Source organism: Sphaerodactylus townsendi, linkage group LG02, assembly GCF_021028975.2.
Source record: "Sphaerodactylus townsendi isolate TG3544 linkage group LG02, MPM_Stown_v2.3, whole genome shotgun sequence".
In the NCBI taxonomy this organism is placed as follows: Eukaryota; Metazoa; Chordata; class Lepidosauria; order Squamata; family Sphaerodactylidae; genus Sphaerodactylus; species Sphaerodactylus townsendi.
In genome coordinates this window covers 78,542,388-78,559,663 of record NC_059426.1, presented here as the reverse complement: position 1 = coordinate 78,559,663, position 17,276 = coordinate 78,542,388, and the positions used below count along the sequence as shown (strand labels likewise).

The window sequence follows — 17,276 nt, the reverse complement described above, 5'->3', positions numbered from 1 at the left end:
CTAATTTAATTTTGACAACAGGGTCCTTCCCACTGAGGTCTCCTGACCTGAGAGATGTCTCTCTACTTCCACCCAGTGGTTAAGTTCAGGGGGAAGTTATTGCACATGTCAAGAACTAAATTCTTTATCCATTCAGCAGTCAGCTAGTTATCGGATTAAACTGCCCCTACAGTTTAAGCACAGTTAGGATTAAACTGCCCCTACAGTTTAAGCACACATTGGATTGCCTCTGCTTTTGTAAGCTTTGTCTCTTTCAGAGATTAAGGAGCTCAGCTGTGATATTTCAACACAAATCCTAATAAGGGCCGCAGGCTGGCATGCTATCTTAAGAGATGCAAAGGCGGGCTGGGGGGGGGGGGGGGGTCTTCCATAACTTCCTATTCATTCTGTTGGCTCACAAGAGAGAATTTCTTCTTTGTGACCAGTGAAATGGTAGAACAATGATTATAGGACATTATGTATTGACAAACACTACGAAGATTTCTGGACAGATGTTGTACACCTGTTTGCATTCAACATACAAAGACATGTTGCACCCCTTCATGGGACTCCTGCTACCTGGGGTCTTTATGGGACTCCTGCCAGATGTTAATGGAAGCCATTCAATTAGATGGGAAAAGCAAAGAACTACTGGAATAAAGATTCAACTGGCTCTCTGTGCTTGCTGACCTGGTCCACTGAGGATTGAGCATGTTTCTACTCTCACACCTTCAGTTCATCTTGGATACTCTTTCTTGATCACTCTAGAATGTGATGATTGCTGGGAATTGGGTTTTTGAGAGATAAACAAACACCAAGAAGCTCAGATTTAACCTGTTTGTCCAGAAGCAAACATTACTGCTTTATCTTTGTAGCCCCTTTCCTAGCTGACATCAGCTGAAAGTTTTTGACTGTCTGCAGAAAAAAAATTATCTCTTTCTCCAGATTCAGCAATACATTATTTAATGGTGCTGTGTTCTAGTGTCTAGAAGCTATTATTCACATTCATTGAGTTCTGTGATTAAAACTGTTCTATTTTTCTGTGTGGGAAGAAGGGAAACCACAGCATCACATCCTAGGTGGGCATAACTCACACACTTTATATTGTAACAAAACTATTTTCTCATTGTAAAAAAAAATTAAAATTTTATGTGGGACTAAAGTTAGGGTGAGCAGTTCTTAAGAGAGAAGAGGGCTTTCTACCTACAACTTAAAGGATATTTGGTCATTGACTGTACATAAAGATTTCATTTCACTTACAACTCCAAGGGCCCTAGGTAAAAGAAGAAGAGTTTGGATTAATATCCCTCCAGACTCAAGGTGGCTTAAAAGCTCCTTTCCCTTCCTCTCCCCACAATAGATACCTTGTGAGGTAGGTGGGGCTGAGAGAGTTCCAAAGAACTGTGACTAACCCAAGGTCACCCAGGAAGAATGTAGGAGTGCAGGAACACACCTGGTTCACCAGATAAACCTCTGTCCCTCAGGTGGAGGAGTGGGGAATCAAACCCGGTTATCCAGATTCGAATCCACCTGCTCTTAACCACTACACCATGCTGTTGGTTCTGGCCTCAGTGACTGGAGGTGCTTCTGCAAGCACTCTGACCTCCAGCTCTTGGCCTGTCTGCAAGCCAGCTCCTTCTCTGTCCTGTGAGGCTTCTGGCTGTTCTTGAGACTCAACCAACTGGGGCTCCGGTGAGGCAGGGTCACTCTGCCAGTACTTCTCATCTGAGGAATTCTAGCTGGCTGACTCTGGGCCCTCAACATACATCAGTAGGGTATAATGCCATGGACTCCACTCTCCAAAGCAGCCATTTTCTCCAGTGGAACTGACCTTGATCATTTGAAGATCAATTGTAATGGTGACAGATCACCTGGAGGTTGGAAACCATATAGAAGGCTTTTGTCTTTTGTAGCTACCCACTTTACAAAGCATTTTTGTAAACAAAACAGAATCTCCAAACAGAGCCTCAGGTGGCAGTCATGTTCAAATCAGAACTGGTTGTCTATGGTCTTCACTTGCTCTCTCCTCCGCCATATTCAGTGTGTTGCCATGTCAAGTCACTATTTTCATAGCCCTGCAAAAATAAGGCCCTCCTCATGTTGAATCATCTTTCACTTTGGCTTCCACAACTTCCTCCACCCTATTCTTCCACTGGCTGCAGCTTAGTCCTCTCACTATGACTGTCTGATCAAAAATGGTGCAAGCTCTGAGAGCCACACAGCTTTGAAACATCATTGTCAGATGTCGGGATGGCTGTGGCTGCCAAAGGAGAGGTTCCACGCAGGCTAATTTGTCCTAGGCCATGCACCTGTCTAGAAATAACACCTGTCTGATACCCATCGTTCAGTCCTCACACTGACCTAGCACCTGCTCCCAGATCCAGCACAAACTCTATCATTCTTGTCTCCAAATTTTCCACAGTTTTGTCACCTTATCTCTTTGATCTCATATCTTGATATACTGGCCTTTGACTTTCACTTCTCTTGCTTCAAAACTATCAAATGTTTGAAGGTTTGCTGTTCCTTCAGAATGACTCCACAGTTTCCCTTTGATTAGTATGGCCATATGCAATTTTTTTCCAGAGCAGCTCCCTTTTTTGAGGCATGCCCTCTGAAACATCCAGGTTCTTCTTCTGCCCATTAAAATCAGCTGAGGTGACAGCAGAGGCTACATTCCTGAGTAGCCAGAAGGTACCCATCGCCAAGGTACCCATAGTTGCTGGTAGAATTGAAGAGAACTGCTAAAGGCAACCAGGCTAATGAGCTTCAAGAAGGGAGACAAATGCCCTGAAAAGCTCTCCAGTAACACTTCAAAACTGCTCTTCTTTTTTCCTCTTTTTAGAGAACTCTTGTCTCTCTCTCTCTCTCTGTGCGTGCGTGTGTGTGTGTGTGTGTGTGTGTGTGTGGTCATTCTTCTCTTTGCTTCTTAAGCCTGATGCTAATCCCTTAGGTGCCAGACCTGCACATTAACATGTGAGGCATTTCTGGAGGAAGCAAAAGTTGAATTTTGCTTTCCCAGACTCCACAGTATACATACCTCCTGTTAACCCTCTGGTCTTTCCTCAATTACAAGGTCTTGTTCTTTATCTGAACCACAGCTACTTGGTCTTCCCTTTCAGACTCCCCCTCCTCTTGCTGTATCTTATTTCCTTCTATGCATGTCACTTCCCTGATGAGCACTTTCAGTCTTCTTGGACCTTGACTGAGATTCACTGGCTTGTTAAACTGCTGTTTGACCTTCTGGCCAAATGATTCTGAATTCATACTCAGCCCAGCTCTGCTTCAGCCCAGCTCTGTTTCAGTTGCTTGCAGCCCTAGCACCAACAAAGTATGCCCACAAACTGACAAAAAGTTTCACTAATGAAATAATTTGCACTATGTGCAAAGTACCCACTTTCCTCTTTGTCTTTATTTTTCAAAATGCTATCTATCCATGTGGCTTTGAAATATGCATACAAACGTATCTATGCCCAACAATTAATTGGTTCCATACAAATCCCATGATGCAGAATGTCTCGATAACAAATCAATTAGACCTGCAAAATTCTAATGCAGACAGAGATCTAAATATGGTAGAAAAAATATATATATTCTGTAGTTCCAGAGCATTTCTCCAGGGGAATTCAAAGCAGCAGTAATACATATAACAAGAAAGAACTGAGAACAGAGAGTGAATTGTTTTCTGGAAGAAAGATATGAAACTGTCAAGCAGTGTGATATTGCAGTAAGCTATTTACAAAAAAAATATGATAAATGGAAAATCATTATTTCCACTGATAGTTCCAGTAGTAGTATTAATACTGTGATACTGTGATAGCAGACAGATCCACCCACTATACTGTTATGGTTGCAGGTTACCCATGGACCTCATATTCTAATCCAAATTATTATAAGAAAGAAAATGCCAAGAAAATGCTTCTTTACTCTCCATTTTCAACCCACTTGTAATAATTGGTGCTCTCTTTTCACTCACTTTAAAAGTATTCTGTCACTACTATTACTGTCTGCAACCATTTTTTTTGTACAGGCAACCCATGCTTCAATAGCATAGTTATAAAATAGATCATATTGTGAGGATGTTAATCTTTCTTTTAAAATAATTATTTAACAACACCCGATAAAACAGATTGTCACAGTTATTGGCTAGAAGTTTTGGGTTGTTCTGAAGAAAATTCCAGGCCAAGCGCAGAACTTTTGGACTGATTGCTTTAACTAGAATAGTTCCTCATATTTTAGTATCCCGCTTCTCTATGAGCTCCTAGATTCTACTGTGCCATTCTAGACATGTTCACAAGTTGCAACAAATACATACACAATCCATGTATAGCATACTTTTGATTGTTCTTTTAAATGCATTCTCATGTTACATTCAACATATGTACAGACGAACTTGTGATCAAAAACACACATTTATCTAGGTGTTGGTCCCCGGTTGCATTTGCAAAGGGAATACATGGTAAGAACATTTGTTATGATTTGTAGACCCAATAACCACCATGGCAGTATCAGCACATGTCAGTCATCTTTTGAAAACTAAAAGATTTGTGACTTTCATATTTATATCCTGGCCCACTTTACCCCAATGGTCACTCAGTATGCAGAGCTAATAAGCTTGCAAGAAAAAAAAAACCTGAGACACAAAAGGAATCACCCTTTCTCCCTAAAAAGCATCCCCAAAGTAAACAAAAAGTAGCAGTATTAAGTGGGGGAAGGCAGCAGAAGGGCTGCATAACTAGAGATGTTCTATCTATCTAAACAGAGGAAGGGCGAAAGCTGTTATACTCTGTTCCACATAAAAATGATAGTAAATTGTATATTCCGCTGCACAGAACAAGCTTTCTTTGTTGCAGAAAGCTCTTCCTGGGTCCTAGCGCCTACCTAGCCCTGCTCCTCCCATCTGTTTGAAAGTTAGAAAGTTGAAATACATTTTGGCATAAATGCTCTTGTATCAAAGCACCATGTTCAATAACATACAACATAATGGTTTTGATAAAGGCAGTGCATAAAAAATGAATGATAATTCCCATATTTCATCAGAACTGTATTCTAATGCGTAACTGTACAACTTTCTCAACCATTGCACCTCAACTGACTGAATTATAATCTTTATGTGAAACATAAAAACCTCTGTATGTGGTTTTGTTGGATGCTGTAAACCCAAAGAATGCATTACTATGACTGAGCAAGAGCGTATATGAAAGAATCCAAGATACTTCTTGGACATCAGTAATTCCAATTTGTTGATGTTTAAGTGTAAGCCCAGACATGTTTACACTAAAGTAGAAACATGAAAATTTCTCCTCATTCATGGTTCACTCTACTTCTCAGTTATGTTCTAGCACCATGGATGCATTCTAGTGTACTCTTCTAAACTAGCCCCAGAGCTCAGTCAGTCCCACATCACTTGCACCAGAATGATCAAGACCAGAGGAAAAGGACACAAGAAAAAGAAACATCCTCTACTTCTCACTGTCCGAGAGACTACTGAAAGCCCTTCCTTTGAGCAATGCTCCAAGGATATGTTTTCTCAGTTTAGGCAGTAATTCCCTTTAAAAAAAGAAACACATGTGTTACAGTGCAGGTTGAATAGACAGAGTGCATAGAAAATGCCATTTGGGGCTCTGCTGTGCATCATTTTTAAAGGAGACTATTCATGCCTACTCTTTTGATTTTCTTCTGCACACACACTTCCACTGCCTGGCTGAGCTATAAACTCAATTGGAGATGGACAAAAGCCTCTGAAGCACCAGATGGCTTAAAAGGGCAAGGCAGACACTGTCCCAGCCTTTTCATGAAGCTCTGGGGTAAGCTGTGATAAATAACAGGGGATGTTTAGTGGCTCAGCCATATGAGGGAATCAAGACCTAGAAGGCAGACTAGTCTGACTGATATTTTTTATCAGCTTAACTGGAGCTTAAATTGAGTCCCCCTTCCTTGTGTTTTTCCCTCTTTGGCTCCTTTAGGGAGCAAGTCAAATGCTGACCTCAATTTGCCTTGTCCTGTACTTTAAGGGGTGTGATTTTCAGCAGGTAGGGATTCCTGGAGTAAGCCGCCTCTCATCTTTTTAAGTGGCCTGCTAACAGCCCCACCTCTATTCCTTGACCCACAGAAGGAGTCCTCAGACAGGAATCCCCATATCTCTGATCTGCTTGTAATGCAAGTTGATTTGAAAGAGGAAGCGGAGGAAAAGAAACGGGGGCTGGCAGCTGGGATACCATCACAGATTTGGCTCAGACATTGACAATTGTTGACCCCAAACATTTTAACCATTTCCTGGAGGGCTGATGTTGAATGGACATTTCTCTGCTTGGAGGTTCCTGACACACAAAAATACCTTAGTCAACACCCTATGTGGTTACCCTTGCTAAGATAAATCTGAAAATATTGGCCCATCGGCACACAATCAAATATGGTATAGAAATGAGTTTGAATGATACTTTCCTTGACTGCAAAACTGAAGCACCAGGAAGATTCCAGCTGCTTTGCAAAAACTTGTCATAATTTACCACCAGTACAGTCATCTCACTTAACATCTCACTTAACTTGCATGATACTTTAAAAGTACGTTAATTCCTTTCACTACTGAATTTTTGGATATTTTTATAAGCATAAAGTAATGTGACAACATATCACAAGATTGGAAATCACTTTTCTAGGCATACAGAACATATTTTGCTCAGTACCTCTGTTTATGTGGGTCAAAAGAAAATATTAATTTGCTAACCTACTATATTCCAGCAGGAGAACAATAGCATCAGGCATAGGTAGACATCTCAACACACATTCTTTTGTGAATCACTGATTCAGATAATGCCACACAATAATCTGTTAGTCCAGTGCTTCTTTAAAACAGACGGTCCCTTCATAAATGTGGTTGAACTAAAGTTTGAGCAGAGCTTGATGATTCAACTGAATAGTTAATCACACTTGAATCTGAAGTATTTGGTGGAACAGCCACCAGAGAGCTCCCATTCTCCACAGCATAAAATACTCTCTCCACATCTATGCAGTTTTAAGAGAACTGAAGAAGGGGGGGAGGGGGGGCAAGTGAAATTTATACTTTCTTGCCCATAATATTCCATCAAGGAACTTGGGTCATGAAAATCAGACTGAGAACCATTCTACACATTATGGAGAAGGGTTGAGGTGGTAGAATTCTGGAACATACCATTTCTGATTGAGGGGGTTCCAGTGTTTTTAATGCCCCTTCCTGTATGAAAAGCTCCCAACATACAGTAAACTAGAACATAAGAGAAAGGGCTGTTTTAATGAAACCTTTATCTTTGATATGATACTTTACTACATGGAAGAATTTTTTAATATGGTGGTACATCCAAAGCACAGACAACCCCACCTGAAGTCAGAAGTGGATCAGCCCAGTTTTCTACCATCTCATTCTACCATCTCATACTACCACCTAAAGAATAGAGCAGATGTGAGTTTTCCATGTTACCAGTGTGCATATTGCCTGAAAGAAGAAAAAATTATAAACCATTTGGACAATTAAGCGAAAATTCCATATTCAAATATGTACTCACCCAAAAGAGAAGGTTGAAGACAAACATGAGGTACTTAATACACTGCAGGCAGTTGTGAGCCATGCTGCACCTCTTCAGTTCTAGAAGAAAAATAAAGGAGAGATCCAAGTAAAAGACCACATACTTGTTCCCCTTGGGGGTCGTGTACTTAGCCTTGGTGGCCTTTGGGCCTGGGTTGGTATGGAATCCAAAAAAAGAGTTGCTTGTGGCCCCATACTGGCCACCATACATGCTGCTGTAGCGACGGAAGGCGCCATTTGGAAAACTGTAATCCTTGCTGTCCAAAGAAGGGCTCCTGTGATAGGTTGATTCATCCGTGCTAGACCTGCGCATGATGACGTCAAAAGTGTTCCACAATGGTTACTGATAACAATATTTTCTGGGTTTATTTTACAGGGGATGTGGAGCTTTGGAAGCTTTCCTTATTTTGTTTTTCCTCACCTTTTCCCCACCTTATTGTTTTATTCCAACTGTTCTTTTGCCTGCCATCCTGTCAAGCAGTAAAGTGTACAGTAAAAGTAGCCAGTTGGCTAAGTGCAGCTGGCTCTGCCAGGAGTTAGGAAACAACGTGCTTACTTGTTGAGAAGTCTCTCCTGTTCAAAAAACATTCTCTCTGATGTCACACGTTCACCCTCCCCCCTGCTATCAAAGAAGAAGAAAAAGATATACTCTATTCAAAGAAATTATTTTGGTTTTGTTAAATTTTTTAAAGGAGTGAGTTCTTGCTTTTTATCCCAAGTGCCATATAAAACCTTGATTCCACATTGTCATTCAAAAGAAAAAAAGGGATGCTAAACAGAGCTGAGGCTCAGAAATTATCCAAAAGAGAAGCAGCTCCCAAGCTCCGTTCCTCTTGGCCACATTGCTCTGCCCAGAGATGCTCAGCTCACTTTAATGATTCCCCGTTTCCCCTCGCACAGAGGATGCCTATAGCAGAATGAGCGACTGGTGCTTCATTCACAGCGCTGTCGCTCCTTTGATATTCCAATTCAATCATGTTCTCTCGCTCTCGCTCTGTACTACTACATAGTCACAGCACCCTGGTCTTCCTGCATCTGAAGCGAGAGGCAAAAGGAAGGATGCTTTTCTTACTGTATCTCATGAATGCCTGCTCAGCACTCTCTCTAGCTCATGGCCCCCTCCCCCAGCCAATCACATTTACTCTCACACTACACTACTCCCCCCTCCTATCTTCGTCTTTAAAATAAAAACCTCCCCTCAGCCGCTTCACAGCAAATCCAACATGAGCTGCATTTAACCAATCAGTCGACAGGTGGAGGGACTACTGTATGTGTCTTAGATTTAACCAGATTCATTCCCCTGGGTAATTGTATTCTCACTCCATCCTGTGCATAGCGGTGGCTGAAGGTGGGATTTTAATCAGACCAGCTGCAACTGGTTCTTTAGATTTATAGTCCCTTTGCAAGAAGCCAAGGAGTTTACAGATGTTCTCAATGCAATTGTCTCTCAAAGCAGGGAGCAGATGAGTCTCAAGCAAGATGTTTGCTTATGTAGATTCTGCTTTCTTTTCAGTCTTATCAGGCATGTTTGGACTGCTGCTGTAAGTCTCGACTGTGAGGACTTGGATGCTTCACTTTCTGATTATTAATTTGATTTTTCTCTGACAGCTGATTTTGTTTCTCTCTTGAGTTTCCCCTCACTGCAGGTACCCCAAACCACTCTGAATTCAGTGCCATAGCATGCAATCTAGGATGTGGAAAAGGCAGGTGTTTTGCCTCCCCACCTGAGGAAAAACTGAATACAGAGACAGTACTCTGACTCTACAGCTTATGCTGGTCTGGCAACAATCTCTGCCACTTACACAGGGGCATGACATGATAGGGACTGCTGAGGGCAATTGCATTTGGGGTTTCTACTACCCTTGTGTGCAGATATGCCTGCCCTTCTTGATTCGTAACTTAAAAGAATGCTGCTCTCATTGAGAGCAAGCAGTTGCCCCTCCAACAGCTAGTTAAAAAGCCTTTGTCCACACTGTCAAACTTCTAATTCAGCAAGCTGTAGGACTTTCAGTATGATGGGTAGGAAACCTAATTCTGTAACATCATTACTTACTAATAGTCTGCGATGACAGAAAAACCAAACAACATTCTGCTAACATAATGTCACATTTTGCTATTTTGATTTTGTTCTAAATGTTGCTGTCATTGAATATCTGCCTAGTTGAGGACCTCCAACTATGTTACAGAAGCTGACAACTATGTTACAGAAGCTGGTTTAGAATGTTCCTAATTTCAGAAAAGCAGCCTGGATGAAAGAAGATAAAAGAAAGCCGAAACTAAAGAAAAAGAGAAAAAATATAATTCCCTCTGTTTTCACTTTTGAAAAAACATTTTAGACTTTAATTTAAAACTACATAATAAATTAACAGAAATATAGTAAATTAACAGAAATATTTGAGATAACATTCCACTGAAATATTCGTACTCTATTGACATCAGTTCAGCAACTACTGAAAAAAAAGGTTTGCCAAACTATATTCAATTTAAATATAGATTTCTCTTTTTAAGATTGTCAGTTTGATTACCAAAAAAGTTTCTTTACATTTTATTATTTATTCTTGGTAGAATATTATCTGACATCCAATATCTAGCGAAGGCAATTCTAGCTTCTGTTATGATGCAAAAGAGCATATTTTGAAATTATTTCAGAAATATGGGTATATTGCTTAACAAGATGACATCAGAGGAACATATCTAATCCACATTCCATAAAATCTACAACAGCTAATATTTTTAACCTGTCTGAACATCTGCCACATATGTATGCACATGTACGATTTCACTTTTTAATTCCTGAACCTACACTACAAACTGCTCTCTGTGCACCATTTCTTCATCTGACAATGGTTGTTTCCACGTGCACAGCTTACTATAGTGGTCAAACCTTGTGTCTTAGAAACATTTTCTGTGAAATCATTCTGCCCATCTCTATTCCCCCCGTCATTTTTCCCCTTGTCTCTTCAGTCATGTTTATTCTACATACTACTACTGAAAAAATATTATTTTTGATGGTATGTCATCCATAATGCAGAATAATCCTCCCCTTCAGCCATTTTCTCCTCCCCCTTTCTCTCCATTTTGAAAGGATTCTTATAATGTTCTTTATTGCATTAGAAGTGTAATGTAACATGGAAATGGTCGCCTGCTCCGTCAGGCAGAGGGTTTTTCCCACTCCCTGCTGCCGGCTCCCGCTCCCAGCTCCCGCTCCATGCTGCCGGTGACTGCCTGCTTCATTGGGCAGAGGGGGTTAGGGGCAGGGGCAGACAGTTGGGCAGTTTCCCCACTCCCCGCTGCCAGCTCCGCAGCGGGAGAGCCAGCGTCAGGGAGCGAACCGCCGCTGCCACGCCCCCTCTGCCCCACAGAGCAGGCAGTTTCCTGCTCCATCAGGCAGAGGGGTTTTCCTGCTCCCTGCTGCCGACTCCCCGCTGCCAGTGGCTGCCTGCTGTGTTGGGCAGAGGGGGCTTTCCTGCCCGGTGGCGCCGCCTCCTGCAGAGCGAGAGGCGGCAGTACCAGGCAGGCCGCAGCCATCATTTCCCCACCATCTGCCTGCTCCGTTGGGCGGTGGGGAAATGGCGGCTGTGGCCTGCCCGCCACCGCCACCTCCTGCAGTGCCTGGGACAAGCTGCCCTGGATGTCCCTGTTGGTGCTATGCCTCTGCACTGCAATGCATGCCCTGTTACTAACTAGTTTAGGTTACTCCTGTGAGTTCTACATGCAGCTGCCCTTGAAGACTGTACAGAAAGTACTGCAGGTGGTCAATCAGAATTTCAGTCAAGAGTAACCCCATGCAAATTGGTAGATGAGATCATGATGCAGCTGACAAAAGTTCAACCATCATTGATAAATGGCTACTTATTGTGGCTATTACAGGAGGGATGGCTCTCACATGTTATTTCATAGTGAGAGAATAAAAGAATTTAAGCTAGTGCTTGACTGTAAATCAGATAATATCCATAAAAAGAATCCCATTTTCTTTAAATGAGTTTGGGAGAGGCTTTATCTCAAGTACAACCCTTGAGATGTCCAGTTGAAAGGTGATGTGGTAGATCTCTACCTGAGATCCTGGAGAGTTCCTGCCAGTCAGAGCAGGCAATTCTGATCATGGTAAATCAATGGTCTGACTTTGCAAAAGGCAGCTTTATGTGTGCAAATTAATGCCTTTCTCTAAGAATATGTACAGTGCTATTTTCCATAGAGGATTATTGTTTCTGATAAGGGATAAGCTGTCCTTGTAACTGATCCCTTAAGAAGAAAAAGTCCCATTCACATGCTAATATCAATAGTAAAGAAGAACAGAGGATCAGAAATGCAGGTCACATTTCACACACTGCATACAAACCAATTTCTGCTCAAGAGAATCTCTTTGTTTGACATTTCAATACTTCTTCAGCAGCCAGCCACAATGACAATACAATTTATAGGCCAGCTGTCATATGTGCTGATGCATCTTCTAACCTGAGAGATCAGCTGAGGCACAAAGTGGCAGCAATTCAAACATACACATTCAGTACAAACACACAGAGTCGTACAAAGTGTTCGATCAAGCTAAGAAATCACCACCACTACCTTTTGGTGCAGTAACGTGAGAAAAGAGGCATTTTCAGGTAATCGGGGGGGGGGGGGATGCAAACACTAGCATGTTGACAGGCTAATAAGAACAATCCTATGGAGCTATCTGTATCATTTTTAGTAGGGGTAGGAAAGAAAATTAAAATACACTGCTTCGATTTCAAGAAAGAATAATTAAAATTATGGGTACTATAATAAGCCAACTCAGGGCATTTTCACAAGCAATGCTATGAATCACCTTTCTTCCCAAACCAATAAAACCAAAAATGGTCCGTTGGAAGACTGCTTATTTTCCTGTGGACCATTTTCAGTTTTATTGACTGGGAAGAAAAGTGCTGATCTTGAGTCCCCGCCCGCCACCAAAAAAGGATCAGCCCCCTCCGCCCAGGATTGAAGTAAATCTGAGAGCAAGGTTGGCTCTGGATCAGCCCCCACAGCTTTCTGAACCTTCATAAAATGTAACCACCCAACACTGATCTACATCTATATGTATAAACTGTGCAAAAATTCATACATCAAACAAATCGCAAATTTTCATTTTGTAGCACTTTAACAGTCCAATCCAAAGGGGGGGCGGAACCTGCCTATGGCAGTGGCGTGGAGCTGCACTAGTAGATTTGCCTTCCCTGGAGCACTTATCCCAGTGGAGTGGCATATCTGCCGGCAGGCCACCACAGCCCTCCATGGTGGTCAGATGTGGTGCAAAACACTGCTTCAGCACTCCTACCATCATCAGTGTGTGTTCAAGCAGAAACCCTCTCACCATCATTGGGGGTGTTCCAGCAGAAAACAAGCTTGCTCCCTCTTCAACATGTCATCCCTTAAACTTTTCTTCTCCAGACTAAACATACCTAACTTCCTAAGTTGCTCCTCATAGGGCATGGAATCCAGACTTTTTACCATTTTGGTCACCCACCTCTGGACCCATTCCAGCTTGTCTATATCATTGCTGAATTGCTAGGAACTACGCACAGTAATCCAAGTGAGGTCTGACCAATGCAGAATAGGGTGGAGCTATTACATCCAGAATTGAGAGGTCTTCTACTCTCTCAGAATAAGAATGCAAGGACTTTAACTGGGTGGGGGGGGGGAGGCAAAGCCACAATGGAAGTGGTGTGACCCTTGCACTGGTGTAATTACCACTGAACAGGCATGGACAACAACGCAGGAGTAGTGGCATCAATGGTGGAATGCCGAGCAGCTATATTTTATTTGTATTTTATTCAATTTACTATCCCATCCTTTCCCAGCTTAGGGTGGCTAACAACCTGTACATGACAATATTATATAAAATTCCATAAAACATTTAAACACAAATTTTAAAAAATAACTAATAACTTATTATAATACCACTACAACACTCTAAATTCTATGGCACCAGAAATATATTATAAAACAGATGTTCATAACCCATGGAGTTCAGATCTCCCCTCTTAATAACAAACTAAATTATAATAATAAGAAAGAGGGAGGGGTGGGTGGATTTGGGAGCCTAGCTAGCTGGAAACTGTTGCTGCTTAAACTATAGACCTAATGGAATATCTCCATCTTGGAGACTTTGCAGGCCCTGCAGATATGATGGTGAGACCACTGGATTCCTCTGGAGTCTGAACTCATGTTGGCTGGTCACCAATCTATCCTAGACAACCCTTCTAGATTGCTGTGGAGTTTGACAGTGGACAAGGTGTTCATGTAATTGATTTCATTTTGATTGGCAATGAATAATTTTTGTAGATAGCTTGTCTGGCATGAGGAATGAAGGTACCAAATTCTGCTGATTCTACTACTCCTTGGTGAATTGATACCAGAAGGTAGCATGCGGAAGGGGCAGCACTACTGTTGTGTTTCATAGCATACTAGGAGAGCTAACCAAACCAGGTCTACTTGGAAGTAAGTCACATTTTATTCATTGTTAGGACTGCAGCCTATATAGCTTTATTTTGTCCATTATGCTTAACATCTACATGAAGCTGGTGAGTCGAGTCATTTGGGGATCTGGAATGAGGCATCATTATTATGCTGATGACTCTAAGCTCTACTTTTTTTCCTCTAATCAAGAAGTGACAATGCATGTCCTGAGTAGGTGTCTAACTGGAAATGGGCTCAATGAAGCATAATCAACAGATGCTCAGTTAGACTAGAGGCTGTTGGTTAAGGTTGGTCAGGAACACAGAATTTAACCTATTCTGGATGGTACTGAACTATTTCTTTTAAGGGTATGGTTTGCAAGTTCAGGGTACTTCTAAATTGTTTTACACATCAACTTTGTGGATTTCACACCTCATAGTGACTTCTGCTAGCTTTGTAGTCTTCTCTGGGGGGGGGGGGAACCCTATGATCTTGTCACAGTAATGTATGCTTTGGTAATGCTCAAATTCATCTACTGCAATTACTTTTACACAGGGTTGCATGAGAAAAGTGTTCAGAAACTACAACTGGTTCAGATAGCCAGATTATTCTTGTATCCACTATGGCAACCACATTTAATCACTGTTGAAATATCTTCATTACTATGAAACTAGTTTCCAGGCTATCCGAAGGAGCATATTTCGCTGCATGAACTGCTTATAAATTTTCTGAACCTTGTGCCCACCTTCACAAGTTCTATAGGCGGCTACCAGCAAAAGTGCCTTTTCTGTTGTGGCACCTTAACTGTGGAATATCTTCCCTAAGCATATTGTTCCTGGCATATACTTTAATTTATTTTAGGGTCCAGGAGCAAATTGATCTATTGTCCCAACCTTAAAATAATATATAACTTTAATCTGCTTGGTTCTACTGCTACAATTGATCTTTAGTTGTTTATTTAATTGAGGAGTGGTAAGTTACAGTACTGCAGTGAAAACTCTGCTCACGATCCGAGTTTGATCCCGACAGAAGTGAGCCCATCCTTCTAAGATCAGCAAAATGAATACCCATGCTGCAGGTAATCTGTACATGACTGGAAAAGGCAATGGAAAACCACCCCATAAACATTGCCCAGTAAACATCGTAATGTGACATCACCCCATGTGTCCGTGATGATCCAGTGCTTGCACAGGAGATTATCTTTCCTTATTTCATTTGCATTTTTAAATTTTCTGTTTGTAAACTTTTTTGGAGACCATGTTCAGAGATAAAGGAAATACATTTTGGAATGACCTGTATAAATTTGGAACTCATCCATTCATCATGAAGCTAGGTGCTCTCCCAGAAAAGGAGAAGGCTGGGCATATATGTGACAGATGTGACTTTTTTTAAGTTGAAAGAGAAAGAATGTCTTGAATGCCAGCTCAACTTTGAGTCCTTTGCTGGTCTGCCAGCCATGGGGAACTGACAACAGTCCCAAGAGAACTGGGCAGCTCTCCATCCCAATCTCACTGCAGTTAAATTACAGACAACTAAAATCACAGATGAATCACACCTTCACATACTGCAGAAGAGTGTATTCAACAGCAGCAATTTAAAGCTTGTGTCCTTAATAAAATCACATGCTGGGAATATTAATTAAACACTAAAAACAACACAGTTTCCCATTTTTATTATTAAGTTTTTATTGGCTTTATTAAGAAAAAACAACCAATAACAGAGATGACCTATATAATCCAACAATCCCTTCCTCGACCAGAAGCAAGCACATTTAAAAGCCAGTACACTTCTAAGCAGATAGATTAAACACAGTGATAAATAAGAAAGAAAACTGAAAACCAAAGAAAAGGCAAAAAAGAGAGGAGTAAAAGGGAAGTAAAACGGCACAGCAATCCAGTTAGCACATGGAGACACTGCTCTAAAGCTATCAGGGGTGTCCTGCAAAGAATGTGTGATTTCTCTTCTTGCAATAGAAAGATCCAGCATGCCACTAACACAGAGGGTCACCAAGAGGAAGGTACAGGCCTGTCAATATTTGCAAAATGACCCTTCAACTTTTAAAGCAGCACAATGAATCTGTTGGCAATTATATTTCACAATATATTGGGGGGCGGGGGAGGGGGAGAGAAAACATACTTTTGCATTTTCAAATGTCAGCCAGTCTCTGCAACTCATACATTACATGGATTAAAAAACACACTATCCTTCTAATTCCACCTCTCCTACTACAAACTGAAGAATGGAAGGGACATTTCCCTCCATTGGCTTCTTATTGCATTGTGACTTGTGACTGAAGGTGTCAAAACATTTTATTGAGAAGTATTGCATCTGAGATGATGCAAGATATGTGAGAGCTATATCTGTGGATTTGATTGCAATGGCTCATTTCACTCATTCATCGGGCAATCCTGAAGTTATCAAATGAGAAACATGTTAATACTGAAATATGTGAAACTGAATAGATTTTCCTACCACATGGTGGCTTATTTTCATCTTATCCTGGCTCAATTCACACATTATCTCTCTAACATAGAAACAAGTATTCTTCTATCTAGCTGGAATGCTTAAGGGAAGGGGCACTTTTTACCTTTCAGAAAGGAACATGGTAACAGGAGAAGTTGCAGGTACTTCACCTCACAGCCATGGAGAGGAGAAGAAAAAATGGTACTCCACACCAAACCATCCTCAGCAAGTGCTCCTGTTGCATGGCAGCTGTTGATCTCTCCCAGTCTGGGCAAAATGGCTGTTTCCAAAACCAAATCTTAGAGAAGACAGGCACAGCTGTTGAGGAGGGCAGTCAGCCTGAGGTAGAAATATTATTCTTGGAGTGCACAGGTGGTGCTGATATGAGGCTAGACTGTAGCCAGGGAGCACTGGGGCACTAAGAGTTAGGTCTGAGAGGAATTCAGGAAAGGGAGCAAGATCGAAAAAAGAGCCCAACAGATTTGAAGCTGACAGTTGCACAGGAAAGCCTTAACATGACTTAGAAGCTTTTACAAATTTCTCAGGACCAAGGAGCAGATAGGGGAGTCCAGCCGTGTGGACCCTATAGCCTTTTACTGAGAAACTTGCAATCTGCTGCCCAAAAATGCATAACTCAGAAGACATTCTAAAGTTTTCAGCTCCAGTCAGTAGGAAGCCAGTCAGTACAGCCTCTCTTGTCCTTGGCCAAGCTAAAGAGAGCTCTGAGAGCTCAGAACACTGTCCCAGACCGCTCCCTGTGCTTGGTCCCTGCCTTGATCTCTGGATGCCCCCGGTTATCCACATGTGCTCCAATGCACCAGCAGGATTACTGGGCTTTTGGAAGTCTCACATAAAAATG

At 41.6% G+C, this 17,276-nt stretch overlaps 1 protein-coding gene across 13 annotated transcripts in view; it reads right to left on the bottom strand.

The window, feature by feature from the left end:
• Positions 1 to 17,276, bottom strand: part of TSPAN4 (tetraspanin 4) — a 672,180-nt gene that overhangs the window by 233,956 nt on the left and 420,948 nt on the right. For 8 of the 13 annotated variants that reach the window (XM_048486901.1, XM_048486903.1, XM_048486905.1 and 5 more), the window contains one exon: positions 7,518 to 7,597. In XM_048486901.1, coding sequence (XP_048342858.1) covers positions 7,518 to 7,580 — 63 coding nt within the window. In that variant the 5' untranslated portion in view covers positions 7,581 to 7,597. The other 5 variants (XR_007243687.1, XM_048486898.1, XM_048486900.1 and 2 more) reach the window with 4 other exon arrangements.